The sequence below is a fragment of the Mytilus trossulus genome, chromosome 1 (assembly GCF_036588685.1).
Source record: "Mytilus trossulus isolate FHL-02 chromosome 1, PNRI_Mtr1.1.1.hap1, whole genome shotgun sequence".
Classification (NCBI taxonomy): domain Eukaryota; kingdom Metazoa; phylum Mollusca; class Bivalvia; order Mytilida; family Mytilidae; genus Mytilus; species Mytilus trossulus.
In genome coordinates, this window is record NC_086373.1 from 2,155,116 (window position 1) to 2,171,476 (window position 16,361).

General features: G+C 32.0%; 1 protein-coding gene across 2 annotated transcripts in view; it reads right to left on the minus strand.

The window, feature by feature from the left end:
- Positions 1 to 16,361, minus strand: part of LOC134712178 (receptor-type tyrosine-protein phosphatase epsilon-like) — a 141,134-nt gene that overhangs the window by 92,786 nt on the left and 31,987 nt on the right. For both annotated transcript variants that reach the window (XM_063573479.1, XM_063573468.1), the window contains exon 4: positions 11,952 to 12,073. In XM_063573479.1, coding sequence (XP_063429549.1) covers positions 11,952 to 12,024 — 73 coding nt within the window. In that variant the 5' untranslated portion in view covers positions 12,025 to 12,073. The remainder of the gene's footprint in view (positions 1 to 11,951; positions 12,074 to 16,361) is intronic.

Here is a 16,361-nt window from a genome sequence, read left to right on the forward strand (position 1 = left end):
TGTAATATTTTTTTGTCTATTCGAAATAATATAAAAAATGTGGTGCACACTGTTAAATAACCCGCTACACGCGTTATTCAGTGTGCACCACATTTTTTATGTTATTTCTTCATAGACAGAAAAAATATTAGTCATTCCTTAAATATTTTCCTGTCAAATATAATAATATACCAAACCAACCACAATCATCTATCTTTATATAGCTTACTTCTTCAATATTGTTTAGGGTTTCTAAATTATTATTAAAAACACATCATTTAATTTTGTGTATCTTTTTTTTTAGAAGCAGTTTTATTATCCTCAAACTAAGAAAAAACTGATATAGCAAGAATATTTGGATTATCTCCCTTGAAGGCATTTGCCATTTTTCAGAGATTTGTCTGGAAAAACACATTTCTAAGTAAAAAAGTAATGTTAAATGTATGTATTGTGATCCCTGTTTCATAATAAATACAGCTTTTCAAGGTTGCTTTTGATATATTTCAGTAAAACAGACAAACCTAGATAAATTTATGTTAAGCTGAGTGTAGTTTTTTTGATTTTTAGTTTTACAGATGTCTCAATTTCTAAAAGGTTTCAAAGTAAAACATACAAAGCCTGTCAATCTGTCATCACATACATCACAACTGTGCTTTTATCTTACTTAATATTCTACACAAAGCTGTTACTTTACAATTAAACACTCTAATATTATGTCTGTTTAATTTATATATTTCTTTTTTATTTGATAAATCATTCAAGGGTGATAACTCTGCTTATGTAATATCAACAATTACTTAATTTAATGTTTATTACAAACATTTTCCCAACAGATAACATCTGCAGCAAATAAAACATCATAGATTTCACATAAATTCATTGAAGTTTAGTTAATTTTATTTACTTCAGAATCAATAAATAACATGTTGATCAATTTTTGGTCCCTATCACATATCTGCAATATTTATTTTTTTCAACACTGGCATTTTTGTGACTTGAAAACTTTAATTATTTGAAATGCAATTAGTAAAACTTTTCAAAGTTTTAGTGCTTTCTGTGCTTACTTGATTAACAAGTATTACAGAATGACACAAAGTTACAATGTAGTCAAGAATATGATCTGAGATTATGTCTGTTGTCTGCCAGTCATATATCTTATACTTCTGGAAAACATGTAGACCCACAACAATTAAGCAAGTCCCATAAATGGCTTTAAGAAGTGAGAGAAACCTAAGACAGTAACATAATGCGAACTCCTAGTAACAACAGTTACTGTGGATTCATTATTATTAGTTGGATACCAATTTTCATGGATTTCGTGGGTACAAGTGAACCACGAAATTAAATGTCCAACAAATAACAAAATTTCCTTAGAAATGTATTCAGAAATCGCCAAAAACACGAAATCAAATATCCACAAACAAGCAAATTTTGGTCAATCCTCGAAAATTGGTACCCACGAAAATAAATGAATCCACAGTTCGAGAGTTCCAGAGAGGACTTTTTGTTTTGTACTAAAATCAGGCTGTTGGTTTTTCATTTGAATGTTTTGTTATGTCCGGACCTTTTTATATCCTGCTATACGGTACTCAGGTTTTGCTCATTGTTGAAGCCATGGTGACCTATAGTTGCTAAAATCTACCTCATGTTGGTCTCTGATTAATAATTGTCTCATTGGTAATTATACCACACCTTCTTATTTCTATTTCAGTTATATAAAACAAATGATAAAAAAAAGAAGAAATGTGGTTTTTGAACTTTTTGGTGAATAGTTTAAAAATTTCATTTGGTGTTTTATATCATTCAGAACATTTGTGGACAATCAAAATTAAGTGTTGCAATAAGATAAGTGACAACACATTTTGTCTGACCTTTAGAAGTAATATATTTAATATTTGAAAATGTTTTTTCTCCACCATTTATCTTATCATGATTTGTTTAAAATATATAATTAATGCAACTTGTTTTTTGTCAAAGCAAAATCTTAAAATGAGTAAGGCTGATGTCTACTTCAAGGATTTACGCCTGTTTGGTACCCCCTATTTAATAAAGCACTGGTAAATGACACTTATACTAAAAATAAATAAACATTTGAACTTCAATATTTTACAATTTAGCATAGATACAAAAAGACCAACTAATTTATTGTAGGTTGCTCAATGTCCAGTGACAACTATTTCATGCATATTCAGAACAAATTACTAATCAATAGGTAAAATCTGCAAGGTTGGCCCAGCTGGATGAATGGATACTTGATACAGAAGAAATTTTGCTCAACTATAGGTCATCTTGTGATCCCTTTAGATAGTTATTGTGTGGGTTCTTTAACATGAAGAGAGCATGGCACTATCCCTAAATGAGACCCATTTACAACTGGCAAGGAATTAAAAAAAATCCTCACAGAAAAGGGTTTGACTTTGAGTTGGGAAATTTCCAGGGAAGATCCTATTTTTATACCCCAATCAACCCTTTAGAGATAGAAGGGTTGTGAACATATTTCTTAGAGGGTAGGTAGAAGGAGTGTCATCCTGAAAAAATAAAACATTCTTTCCTGGATCTAGAAAATTCCGGAGTCCAAAAAGGTGTTAATCCTGAATTCATATGAAATAAAGGCCCAAACCAGAAAACATGCAAATATAAAAGCCAAATCCTGAGGTCCAAATAAAACCTTTGCCCCTCATTATATAACAAAAGTGCACACGCTGAAATGTCTCGCCTTCTTTACTAATCATTGATATTATGTGATAGTCCTAAGTATAAATTTTGATTCAAAACTGTCACATAAACTTAATATTAACCAAGATAACTAAACAAAGACCAATGAACCATGAAAATGAGGTCAAGGTCAGATGAACCATGCCAGGCAGACATGTGAAGCTAACAATGCTTCCATACAACAAATAAAGTTGACCTATTACTTATAGTTTAAGAAAAATAGACCAAAACATAAAAACTTAACTATGAGCAATGAACCGTGAAAATGAGGTCAAGGTCAAATAAAACCTGCTCGACTGACATATAGATCATTTAATATTTCCATACACCAAATATAGTTGACCTATGGCATATAGTATTAGATAAAAAGACCAAAACTCAGAAACTTAACTTTGACCACTCACCCATGAAAATGAGGTCAAGGTCAGATGACATCTGCCCACTAGACATGTACACCTTACAATCATTCCATACAACATATATAGTAGATCTATTGCATGAAGTATGAGAAAAACAGACCAAAACACAAAAACTTAACTATAACCACTGAAGCATGAAAATGAGGTCAAGGTCAGATGACACCTGCCAGTTGGACATGTACACCTTACTGTCCTTCTATAAACCGAATATACAAGCCCTATTGCTTATAGTATCTGAGATATGGGCTTGACCACCAAAACTTAACCTTGTTCACTGATCCATGAAATGAGGTTGAGGTCAAGTGAAAACTTTTGACGGGCATGAGGACCATGCAAGGTACACACATACCAAATATAATTATCCTATTACTTATGATAAGAGAGAATTCAACAGTACAAAAACAATTATGAACTTTTTTTTCAAGCGGTCACTGAACCATGAAAATGAGGTCAAGGACATTTGACATGTTACTGACGGAAACTTCGTAACATGAGGCATCTATTTACAAAGTATGAAGCATCCAGGTCTTCCACCTTCTAAAATATAAAGCTTTTAAAAAGTTAGCTAACAGTGCCATCGCCGCTGGATCACTATCCCTATGTCGAGCATTCTGCAACAAAAGTTGCAGGCTCGACAAAAACTGCAATCATTCAAATAGCACCAATCAACAGTGCTAGGGCTGTAAAGCCAGTCAAGGTTGTTGAAGACTTCCATCATCATCAATAACACCAAAGGTATATATTGTAAACATTTAACCAGCAGTAAAGGTTATCCTATATAGAATTACCAGATATATATATGGAGAGAGAGACTGATAAATAACTGTAGGTGTCTAGTCACACCAGATAGTAAAGAGAGATGTCTCAGACTTTTAATTCTTCTTTATCTCTCAAATATCTGTCTACCATGATGTAGCTCTTTTCCATTACCCTGACACAATGTAAACAGATTGTTACTTTGTCATTTACATACCATGGAGTTTTCCCTGACACAATGTACATAGATTCTAACTTTGTCATTAATATACCATGGACATCTTCACTTTACAATGTTTACAATTAATAACCTAAGATTCTATTAAATCACTCTTCAGACTCTGACTACTTCCCTCCTCGTGGCTGCAAATTGTGATTTGTGACCAAGGAATTCTAAAAGACATATAACAATTGTATTAGTGACTGATCACCATTATATAAAGCCATTATTTCCTGGATTGTCAATAGTGGATGTACTTCATCGCTTCCTCGTTTACATTCTCTGACCATATGAGACAAGTTTTATTACGATTTTGTTTTTGTCCACATTTACTGATTACTAAAATATGACAAGACACATTAACTTTACAACCGTTGACAAATGAATTCTCATCCATGGTACATTCTTGACTAATAAATTTAAATGTCAGCATTCATTACTGAAAATGATTAAACTTTTTTTAAATGGTAGAAAGGTTATCATTGACATAAATGTAGGCTAAAAGATGAATAATAATATCGTTAAGTGTTCACAATGACCTTACACGAACTCAGTAAGACAGAATTCCAACAAACAAAGTCTAAAAAAAAAAATAGAACAGCAAAAAGCTGTTTAAGAAACTACTAAAGCACAGTTTTACAAATAAGTATTACGATGACATGGATCCATTAAATTTGGTTAACAGTTGACTACATCTCATAATTATTCAGACATACTTTGGTACATATAAATATATAAGATGAGACATTATTTCTTTTCAGAAATTAACAAGAATGTGCCCATAGTACACAGATGCACCACTCACGCTATCAGTCTATGTCAGTGGACCTTGAACTTGGGGTCAAAACTCTAATTTGACATTACATTTAGTAAGATCATTTCATAGGGAACATGTGTAATAAGTTCCAAGTTGATTGGACTTCAACTTCATAAAAAACCACCTTGACCAAAAATTTAAACCTGAAACTGGACAGACAGACAGACAGACAGACAGACAGAAGAACAGACATACATACAGTATGTCTGTTTTTGTAAACTTTTAATTGACATACAACTTTTTAGGCTTTACACATATTGCAGCAGAATGCATTGAGTGTAAAGGTAAAGGTGGAATCTTTGGTTAGAAGTTGCTTGTTAGCTGAAACATTAAGTCATTATTATGTTAGGTATACTAACCCTCCTTTTGAAGTAGTCTAGTTCTACAGACAGAGATAATGGTTATCTGTCTGACTAGTCTACTCTTAAAGAATGACAGTTTACCTAACCTAATAATGACTTCACAGTTCAACTAGCAAGCAAACTAACTAAACATATTACCTTTACCTACACACACAATGCATTCTGCTGTAAGTTTTATATCTCAGAACTATGACATAAAGAATGAAGATTAAGGTCTCTTTTTCATCATAAAACAAGGTTTTGATTCAACAAAATTAGTAACCACATGGTAACATGGTGACATATCAGTATTCCATATTTCCTTGGAAGAACTTTTGTTGAGATTATTCATTGTGCAGAACACTTTGTATTCTCTCATGACATGTTAACAATCAGACTGGACAATGGTCAATGGCCTTTTATCCTCAATTATTAAAGTGGCATTCAGGTGACCTTCTGAGATTTTATCTGAGAAATAAGTTACAGTTCATGTACTGTAGCATTTCAAATTCCAATAACTATTTTAAACGTGGATACAGTGCATATTCTGGAGATACAAGTAGTGATTTACTACAATTTATTGTCTGCTTTATAAGCAGTGTAACAAATATTATTCTCATTAAATATCAGCAATAATACTGTATTAAGATAGGATGACATAAGATTACCTTATCAATAAATAATGATATTTATATAGAAAGCATGTATTATTAGAGGTTAACAAGAATCCCATCATTAGATTAAATCTGACAAACTCAACAAACACATAGTAAATACATGGTCAATCAGATATAAAACTTGGAAATGACAGAAATTTTATATTATACAAATAACTAGAAGTTTGCAAGAATTAGTAGATAAATCGAGAATATAGTTCTGATAAACTCAACCAACACATAGTAATACATGGTCCAAGTGAATCAGATCTAAAACTTGGAAATGACAGAAATTTTATATTATACAAATAATAATCAGCTTGAGTGATATTTGCACTGTTATGATAAAGCAGTAGTAATACACTCCAGAGAGTATCCTATTCTAAAATTGATAAAAGACCAGATAAAATTGAGAATAATAATGGGAAATGTGTCAAAGATACAACAACCCAGCTAAAGAATAATCAAACAGCCAAAGGCCACCAATGGGTCTGCAGACAGCAGTAACTGGGTGTTTTCTGAAATATGTTAATGTGTCTGTTTAAGTACAATTCCTCCTGTCCAAACAATCATGCCCTCCAGTATAACACTGACCTATGCACTACTAAAATGAGGTGAAAGTAGATGAGCCCTGCCAAACAGACTTGTACACCTTACAATCATTCCACTTACCAAATGTTACGTGGCCTTATTGCCTATAGTATTTGAGAAACAGACCAAACCACAAAAACTTAACATTGACCAATGAATTATGAAAATGTTCTAAGTCAGATGAAACCTCCCACACAGACATGTGTATCTTACAATCATACCACACCAAATACAGTTGATATATTGCTTATAGTATTAGAGAAACAGACCACAAAAACTTAACATTGACCAATGCAGATGAAATCTAGTAGTTGAATATGCACACCTAACAAATCTTTCCATAAACCAAGTTTAGTTGACCTATTGCTTATAATCTAAGATACAGACTTGACTTGTGAGGAAAACTTAACATTGATCATTGATACAGGAAATGAGGTTGAGGTCAGGAGAACCCTGTCAGACTGACATGAGGACCTCTATGACCTGTCATTCATTGATACTGAGACACATTATATTAAAAATGCATGACTTTCTTTAACTTGTTAATGCATCTATAGATATTGAGAAAGTCACCAAATCATAAAATTCATAACTTTTTTAACTTGCTAATGAGAACAATAATATGTCAGACATATTATTTTTAATGCTATTTTCTCTATTCTTCAGTTATTTTGTCAATTTTATAATTCATGCAAATAAAGAAACCAATGCCTACAAGCTCATCATTAGTATACCAAAAGAAAAAAAAAGAGAACTTAGACTATTTTAGGAGTAAAAAACAACGCACACAGACAAGTTGCAAAAATTGAAACCCTTAAAAGTCTGGTCAAATCCCCCATGGAGATTTTCAAAAGTTGGCAGGTCTGACGTCTTTGTATATTTCTTGTCTTTCATGACATTTTACTACTTTATTTAATGATTCTTAATGTTAAAAATTGTGTATGCTGATTCCCTTTAAATTCTTAAATTTTACAGTTTTTAATTTAAATGCAAATCTGTGATTATTTTAAACAAATATCACTGATTTGATTTAACTTGCATATTCAACTGCCCGTAAATAAAAATCTGCACTCAAAAACCTAAATCTTTAATTATTAAAATTAGTCCAGAGAGCCTAGATTCCTAAGAATACTAATCAGAAAAGACATAACATGTCATATGCAAATGCAACATTTATTTCTCAAATTGCTGCCAAGGCTATTAAAAAATCACCTATAATCTTATACTATTCTTTAATCATAAGTTGTAAGAGCTATGGAATTGAAATTGTGACAAATATTATATTGTGAACGATCTTGTCATTTTCCTGTTTCTTTAATGACTCTGTACTTTGATTACAATAACAGATCATTAACAATGTTACAAATAGGTTAATCAGCCTAACAACCTTCTATTATAATAAAATATGATTCAGTCTTTCAATGCTATGTCCCTGTGGACAGACGCTGTCTTCGACTGATTTAACAAAAAATGGCTACTGCAAGTGTTATAGTTCACACGACCGATTTCACAAAAATGGCTACTGCAAGTGTTATAGTTCACATGACCGATTTAACAAAAAATGGCTACTGCAAGTGTTATAGTTCACACGAGTTAAAACACAGCTTTAGAATGCAAGGCTAAAAATATTATGTCGAACAGCTGTGGGTTTTTTTCACAATGAGACAGCAATCTAAATAAATAAATTAAAAAAATCAAAGATCCCTCTTAGATGCCAAATTATAAAAAGAAAATTACAATTTATTGGAAAAAAATCATTGGATTTGACAAACACTAACCTTGATCATTGAGATCCTCAATATTTCCTTAACAATAGTACATATATACTCAAACATTCAGCCGATTTTTACAGAGTTACCTCCCTGTAATGATATGTACCACTTTGACAGAAAAATCTGCCACCAATTTCAAATTCCCTAAATGACAATAGACATTAAGACATGGTTACAGAAAACCTTTTCTGATGGTAATGACTTTGGACAGGCATCTGAAAATATTTTAGGTTAAAGGGGGGTGTTCTCAAAATTCAGTTTTTAAAATATAATTGAGAATGGAAAAGGAATGTGTCAAAGAGACAATAACTTGACCACAAAGGCTTTTAAGCTTCCCATTTAATCTCTATCAGTGGAATAATATTATTTTCTGTGTTTAAACGCAACTTTTAATCACCCCTTTTGTGGTATTTTATTGGTGAAGAAAGAAAGAGTGCCAGGAGAAAACAACAAACCTTGATGAATAACTGACAATCCTAAGCAATTAAGATTGGAGTCAAATACACCTGCATGAGCAGGGTTTTGAACTAACAACCTCAGTGTGACCGGCTAGTGATTACAGTAGTAACTTAACTTAATACTGCTTGACTACAAAAGCACCCATCAGTGGAATAACAAATAGTGTGTAACAGAAAGTATGATAAACTTGCAATGAATAAGAATAGGTGTCCACTGGACAAAAAGCAACATTCTGGGTAAAAATCTTAATTTTGCATTTTTTTAGAAAGTTCATACCAAAGTGAACATGGATACTGAGTTTCTTCTAGTAGCCTACATTCATAAGAAAACTAATCAGAAAAGATATAACTTGTCATAAGCAAATGCAACATTTATTTCTCAAATTGCTGCCAAGGCTATTAAAAAATCACCTATAATCTTATACTATTCTTTTCTCATAAGTTGTAAGAGCTATGGAATTGAAATTGTGACAAATATTATATTGTGAACGATCTTGTCACTTTCCTGTTTCTTTAATGACTCTGTACTGTGATTACAATGACATATCATTAACAATGTTACAAATAGGTTAATAAGCCTAACAACCTTCTATTATAATAAAATATGACCAGTCTTTCAATGCTATGTCCCTGTGGACAGACGCTGTCTCCGACCGATTTAACAAAAAATGGCTTCTGCAAGTGTTATAGTTCACACGACCAATTTAACAAAAAATTTGTAAGGGTTCCGCGGAACCCAGTGTCTCGCCTACTTTTGCAGTAAATCGCAGGCTCAACAAAAATGAGGAAAAAAATCAATAAAAATATTCCTCTTGATACAATCTTTTGATTGTAAGAAACTACTGTCCAAGTTTGGTAAAAATCCAGCATAGTTGATGAATCTAATAAATGCTTTAAAAACTTTAACTGCAGACTTTACACGTGTGTAATGTTAAATGGAAGAAAATCTAAGTCCATTTAAAAGTAAAATATGGAAAAAGTGGAAAATTTTTTTTCTTCACAATTTACTTATGGATACTATCTTATGATCATAAATAAGCTTCTATCTAATTTTGGTACAAACCCAGGATAGTTTAAGAAAGTTCTTAAAATTTTAAAAACTTTAACCACAGAGTGAATGTTATGTTTCCCCGCAGAAAAACTAAGTCCATTTACAAGTAAAATATGGAAAAAATGGAATTTTATTTTTACAAAATTTTCTTCTGGATACTATCTTATGATCATAAACAAACTTCTGTCCAAGTTTGGTAGAAATCCAGTATAGTTTAAGAAAGTTATCAAAATTTCAAAAACTTTAACCACAGAGTGAATATTTGTTGACGCCGCCGACGACACCGACGACGACGGAATGTAGGATCGTTTAGTCTCGCTTTTTCGACTAAAGTCGAAGGCTCGACAAAAATGGCTACTGCAAGTGTTATAGTTCACACGACTGATTTAACAAAAAATGGCTACTGCAAGTGTTATAGTTCACACGACTGATTTAACAAAAAATGCCTTCTACAAGTGTTATAGTTCACATGAGTTAAAACACAGCTTTAGAATGCAAGGCTTAAAATATTATGTTGAACATGTATAATAGTAGCTATGGGCTTTTTTCCCAATGAGACAACAATCTAAAAAAAACAAAAAAAAACAAAGATCCCTTTTAGAAGTCAAATTATAAAAAGAAAATTACCACAATTTATTGTAAAAAAACATTGGATTTGACAAACACTAACCATGATCATTAAGATCCTCAATATTTCCTTAACAATAGTACATATATACTCAAACATTCAGCCGATTTTTACAGAGTTATCTCCCTGTAATGATATGTACCACTTTGACAGAAAAATCTGCCACCAATTTCAAATTCCCTAAATGACAATAGACATTAAGACATGGTTACAGAAAACCTTTTCTGATGGTAATGACTTTGGACAGGCATCTGAAAATATTTTAGGTTAAAGGGGGGTGTTCTCAAAATTCAGTTTTTAAAATATAATTGAGAATGGAAAAGGAATGTGTCAAAGAGACGATAACTTGACCACAAAGCATCCCATTTAATCTCTATCAGAGGAATAATTTTTATTTTCTGTGTTTTAATGCAAATTTTCAGCACCACTTTTGTGGTATTTAGAAGCAGACATATTTTATTGGTGGAGGAAGCCAGAGTGCCAGGAGAAAACAACAACCTTTGATAGGATAACTGACAATCCTAAGCAATTAAGAGTCAAGTGCACCCGCATGAGTGGGGTTTCGAACTCACAACCTCAGTGTGACTGGCTAGTGATTACAGTAGTAACTTAACTTAGACCACTCGACCACAAAAGCACCCATCAGTGGAATAACAAATAGCGTGTAACGGAAAGTATGATAAACTTGCAATGAACAAGAATATATGTCCACTGGACAAAATGCAACACTCTGGGTAAAAATCTTAATTTTGCATTTTTTTAGAAAGATCATACCACAGTGAACATGGACACGAAGTTTAATCTAAGAGCCACTTTAGCCACATAAACCAAAACTTTTGAGAATGTTCTGATTTAACAATTTCAACATTTCCAAGTTCTGAGTAAACCAAGAAATCAGGATCAAAACCAAAATTTTTCATATTTATTGAATTTCAACAAAATTAAATGAGTACTAAGATTTATGTTTGTTTTTACTGGCAATTTGTACATTATCTGGCCAGTAGAGTGTTCAATTCTATTGATTTTCTTTGGTATTAAAGCCTTTGCACCTCCAGAACAAAGTCACCACCTAACTCATGTTTTGTGGAATAATTTATGCATATGAATAAAAGAACAGAGCTCTAATGTATTGCACATTTTTAATCTACCCAATGGCAATAATTAAAAAACTTTTTGATTTTGTTCTTTTAAATAGAGAAATAAAGGACCAATAGCAAATAGTTCAAACAATAAAATGAGTGACAGTCACATTGCATTCGTTTAAGCCAATGTCCAATATAATAACTATTTCTAAGGGACATAACTCCTTTAAAAATATTTGATCAGCATTGATTTTCAAACTTGTCCAAGACTCCGCTGATATAAGACTTTTATTTACGTTTCATAAAAATCTGGCCAAAAATTGTACACATGAGAGCACTTACAATTCAAGTTTCCATGTAACCAATATTTCTAAGGGGCATAACTCTTTTTAAAAGGAGTTGATCAGCATTGATTAATGAACCATGCACAGGGGACAAAAGGATTTACTGTAAGGACTGTTTTTACCTGTGTAATTTATAGGATCATTTCTACCCGTGGTGGTGTTGTTTACTGTAGACAGAACCTCATCTTCTGCCATTACAAAACAAACTCTTCTGTGTTGTCATGGCAAACAACTTGACCAATATCTGTAAAAAAGTAACTTCAGTGTTAGAGTAGTCATTTCTTTCCTGTAATGAAGATAAATTCATATCAAATTCAAATTTACTAAATTCTATTTACCACATTCCATTAGTCAATGTTTTGACATCATGGAATTCAAAGCTAGATTAAGGTGGTATGGGAGTCTAAAATAAAAATGATAGAATTTGTTCATACTTTGCCAAAATGTAGCATCTATTGATACATGTTAAAAAATATTATCAAAATGATAGGTCACCGTGCATTTTTTCAAGCTACAGGTCGTGACAAAATGACACATTTTGTATGGATTATTCAGGAAAAAACACCATTTTGTAAATAGAAACTAAACGAAATGATAGAATTGTAAAATAAATTAGGAAAATATAGCTTTCAAACAATGCTTTGATAATGTCAAAAGAAAAGATAGGGTCACCGTACGTTTTTTCCGGCTAAAATACCAAGTACGAAAATCCCATGAACAATCCAACAGAAAGTGTACTGTTTTAGAGTTACCTCCCCTGAAAATGACAATTTCAAAATATTTAAAAACAACCAAAAATAGTCTACACTTGTACATATATTTATATTTATAAGTTATATTCTTATAAATTGGATCTTTTAAAAGTAAAAACACATGAAATATCTGCATTCTTGCATCAAATTTTGCTAATTTGATAGAAAATATGGACCTTAGATTCTCTGTTTTTTACAATCCAAGATGGCGAAAGACACCCATACCACCTTAAGCAAATACAAGGCCTCGGCTAATATGCAATGGAACTGCAAAGGGATATTAATTAAATTACATAATACTCATAATTCAATAGACGTTAGCTTTGTTCTTTGATGTCAGTTTAATTAGAGTATTGTGCTTCCTCATTCCTGAAATAACTAAAGTAATTTTATGAACATTTAAAGCATGATAATTAACATGTGCTTAACTACCAGATTTTGCTTGTTTATAATTAGTTTGTTTTTGTTTTGAAGGTAATGTTTATTTATGGAAAAGACAAAATATCATCAGGCGCATAGCTACCTGTACACTAACAAGCATGTGCGTACAAATCGTTTTGGCAAGCAAAAAAAAAACCTATTGCTTTTGTAGTTTTGGAGCACATTTTACAGAGTATGGTGTATCTGTCTAAATACCAACATGGTATCGAATGTGATCTGTTGAAGACTACAAAAGGGTGTAGACCTGTTTTTAAGTTGTAACATGTGTGAGATGATTGAAGCAATGAATATGTTTGGAATGAGATGTACCAATCAGCATTATATTTATCTGAACCCTTCGATATCGTGTGAATATGCCAAGGCAATGTGGTCGACAGAAAATCACTTCTTTGCTCAGTATCTGCTTTCTTGTGTTGTCAGGAAATAAAACAAAGGAACAAATAGCAACATTGTTTGAGACATACAATCTGACCTGGAATGCTGTTTAAATTCAGTTGGGAGGTCGCTCGATGGCGAACAAACTGGTGTATAACACCTCGTAATCAGATGCCAACTTTGCTGTGTTAGACATTTGATGTGGTAAGCCCAGTGCTGTATCCTTCTATAGACAGAAGTTTTGTATTATGTTGGCTTTGCCCTTAACATTAGTGCTACCACAGAGAGATTGTACAGCGTACTACGTCAGTTGAAAACATATGTATGACCAACCATGAATAACTATGGGTTATCATCGCTAGCATTAGTGCACATTCATCAGGATCACTGTGCAAATATTGACAAAGTAATCGAGAAGTTCGTTCCGACTATGACCCAAAGAGCAGATTTTGAGTAAATTCTAAAATAAGGCCTATCATTTATGTACAAGACAATAAATGAAAAAAAAAATGACAACCAGTTACATTCTACCACTAAGACATTACTGTAAATTCAGACATTTCTGGGAACATTTACTTATATCGATGTTTGAACATTGTAAAATAAATATGGGTTTAATTCAGGAAATTCTGCAAATATATCATGCTATCAAAATTTACAATGCAGAATAAGATTTTATTTTTGTGAAGACCTTTACATTTTGTGAGTTTTTACACTCCTACCAAGAAGTCTACCCCCGTATTCAGAAGTAGAAGAAGTAAATTGTTTGGACACTTAGGGTCATAACAAGATTGAACTTAAAGAGCTTAAATACGTTTTAGCTAAAAAAAAATGAAAACAGAAAAGTCCTGTAATATTCAAAGAACAAAAAAACAGTATCTATACCTTATGATAGCTTGCTAAATATCACTTGTACTTGAAACTTGATGTGTCAAAATGGCAATAATTACAACTTATCGTGATGACATTTAGTTATAGTTTATTGATAATCTCTGATATTAACGTGTAAATTATGTATAGATTCTATATAACAACTTAACAAGGTTAATTATCAAACACATGTGACAGGGGTAAATTTTCACTCATCATTTAATAATCTGTGGACACTGAGATATGTCTAGTCTGTGTGTTATTTCTATAATGAAATAGTAATACTTCATATCAAGTATGAAGTTTGCATTTTAACAAAGTCCATTTTCCAAAATTGAAGCAGCAGGGCCAATAGTCTCTTTAATTCTATATCAATATTACCATGCAAATCAAAAATATATTAGTAAGATGGAAAATAAATTTGTTCATTAAAAAAATAAGGATGTTTTTATCTCCCTTATTTATATCAGACAGAAATACAATGGATATCCATCAATGACTCAAAATCAGTACATACTTATAACTCTGAACCAGAGTTGTCTCCCCTAGAGGTAAATGAATCCTGTTTGTATTTCTTAATTATGAGGGTTTGAAGGATGTCTCCTAAAATCCTAGGTTGGTTTATTCAATAACCAATGTGGTTTTGTCATACAAAGCTTTATCAAGTATAAGGTTTATGCCACTTCACTTTTTTTCCTGGATTTTTGTTGTAAACATTAATTAATTACCTTATTCTCTTTCAGAAAGGTTAAGTTCAATGTGGTACATACTTTTGCCTAAATTTCACTGAAATAAAACCCTTTGAACAATATTAAGAATAATTTTTATAAAATTGAGTATTATATTCTATACCTTTTTATCAAATTTTAATAAAAAATTAAAAAACTAAGTCAAACTCTGACCCACTTATGGCATTGAATAGAATTGAATTCAAGTAAATTAAATAATTAAATCTGTCTAGGCTTTGTTGCAAGTAAAATAAAAAGCCCACTGGATATCTATTTAAAGGTAATATGCATTATGTAAATTCAAAGCCACTATATGCAGAAAACCAGATGGGATCTAAAAAAACAAATAACAATATAAACTAAACATGCAGAAAAATGAGGATATCAATGAAATAAAGAGCCAAAAGTTTGTTTTATGTAACCATGCATACAATTATACCAGTCGGATACCAAGGAGACAATTTTGTCACACAGAAAATTATTGTTGTTTGGCGTCTGCTGTTAACTTGAAATCCATTTCCTTAGCTATGATTTTAACAAAAAGCATCATTTGAATTAACATTACTGGATAGAAAGAGAATTAATAGGCGACTGGAAGCTAAAATAATTATTTCATTCATCAAGTTGATTGTATATTTTCTCCATAAATGTATTTGCTTCTTGTAGTTAAGCCATCTACTCCTATCCATTGTACGATATTGCTTTTTCTACATTCTATTTGCAACTTAAAATTGTTTAACGAGAATTTTTGGTGTTTTTGAAGTTTACAAATCACATTAAAGTCACGAAAGGCCAATGTGGGATGACAGCTGATTTGCTATTTTGATGATTTATGGTTCAATGGATTTTTAGTTTGGAGAATGCTACCATAAATACTAGAGATATGTACTTAAAAGACCTTATATCAAACCAAATCTGGAATATAAATGATTCCAGTCACAATGGTGCAATAAACTCATTAAACATAATAGACCACTTTCGAGTTCATCCGTCACCGGCAAAAACTCGTCAATTATACACGCATTTATGACGTCATTTACCAGATAGAGAGGGTCGCCTGTATCCCTGCACTATTTACATTCATCAAGCATCTTAGTGATCGTCTTTGTGCAGGATAAACTGGAAATAATGGTTGCTCTGTAGGTACTTACTGATAATTCCCTAATGACAGCAGTGTTGATTGTCAATTTTGAGAATTCAATTTGCCGAATAATTCGTACAATATATAATTATAGTTTTCAAACCACTCGCTCAACATTGGAAGGGAAGTGACGACGCCCCTAAACGCACAAATGACGGTGATAAAGGCGCGTATAATTGACGAGTTTTTTCCGGTGAGGGATGAACTCGAAAGTGGTCTATTCTT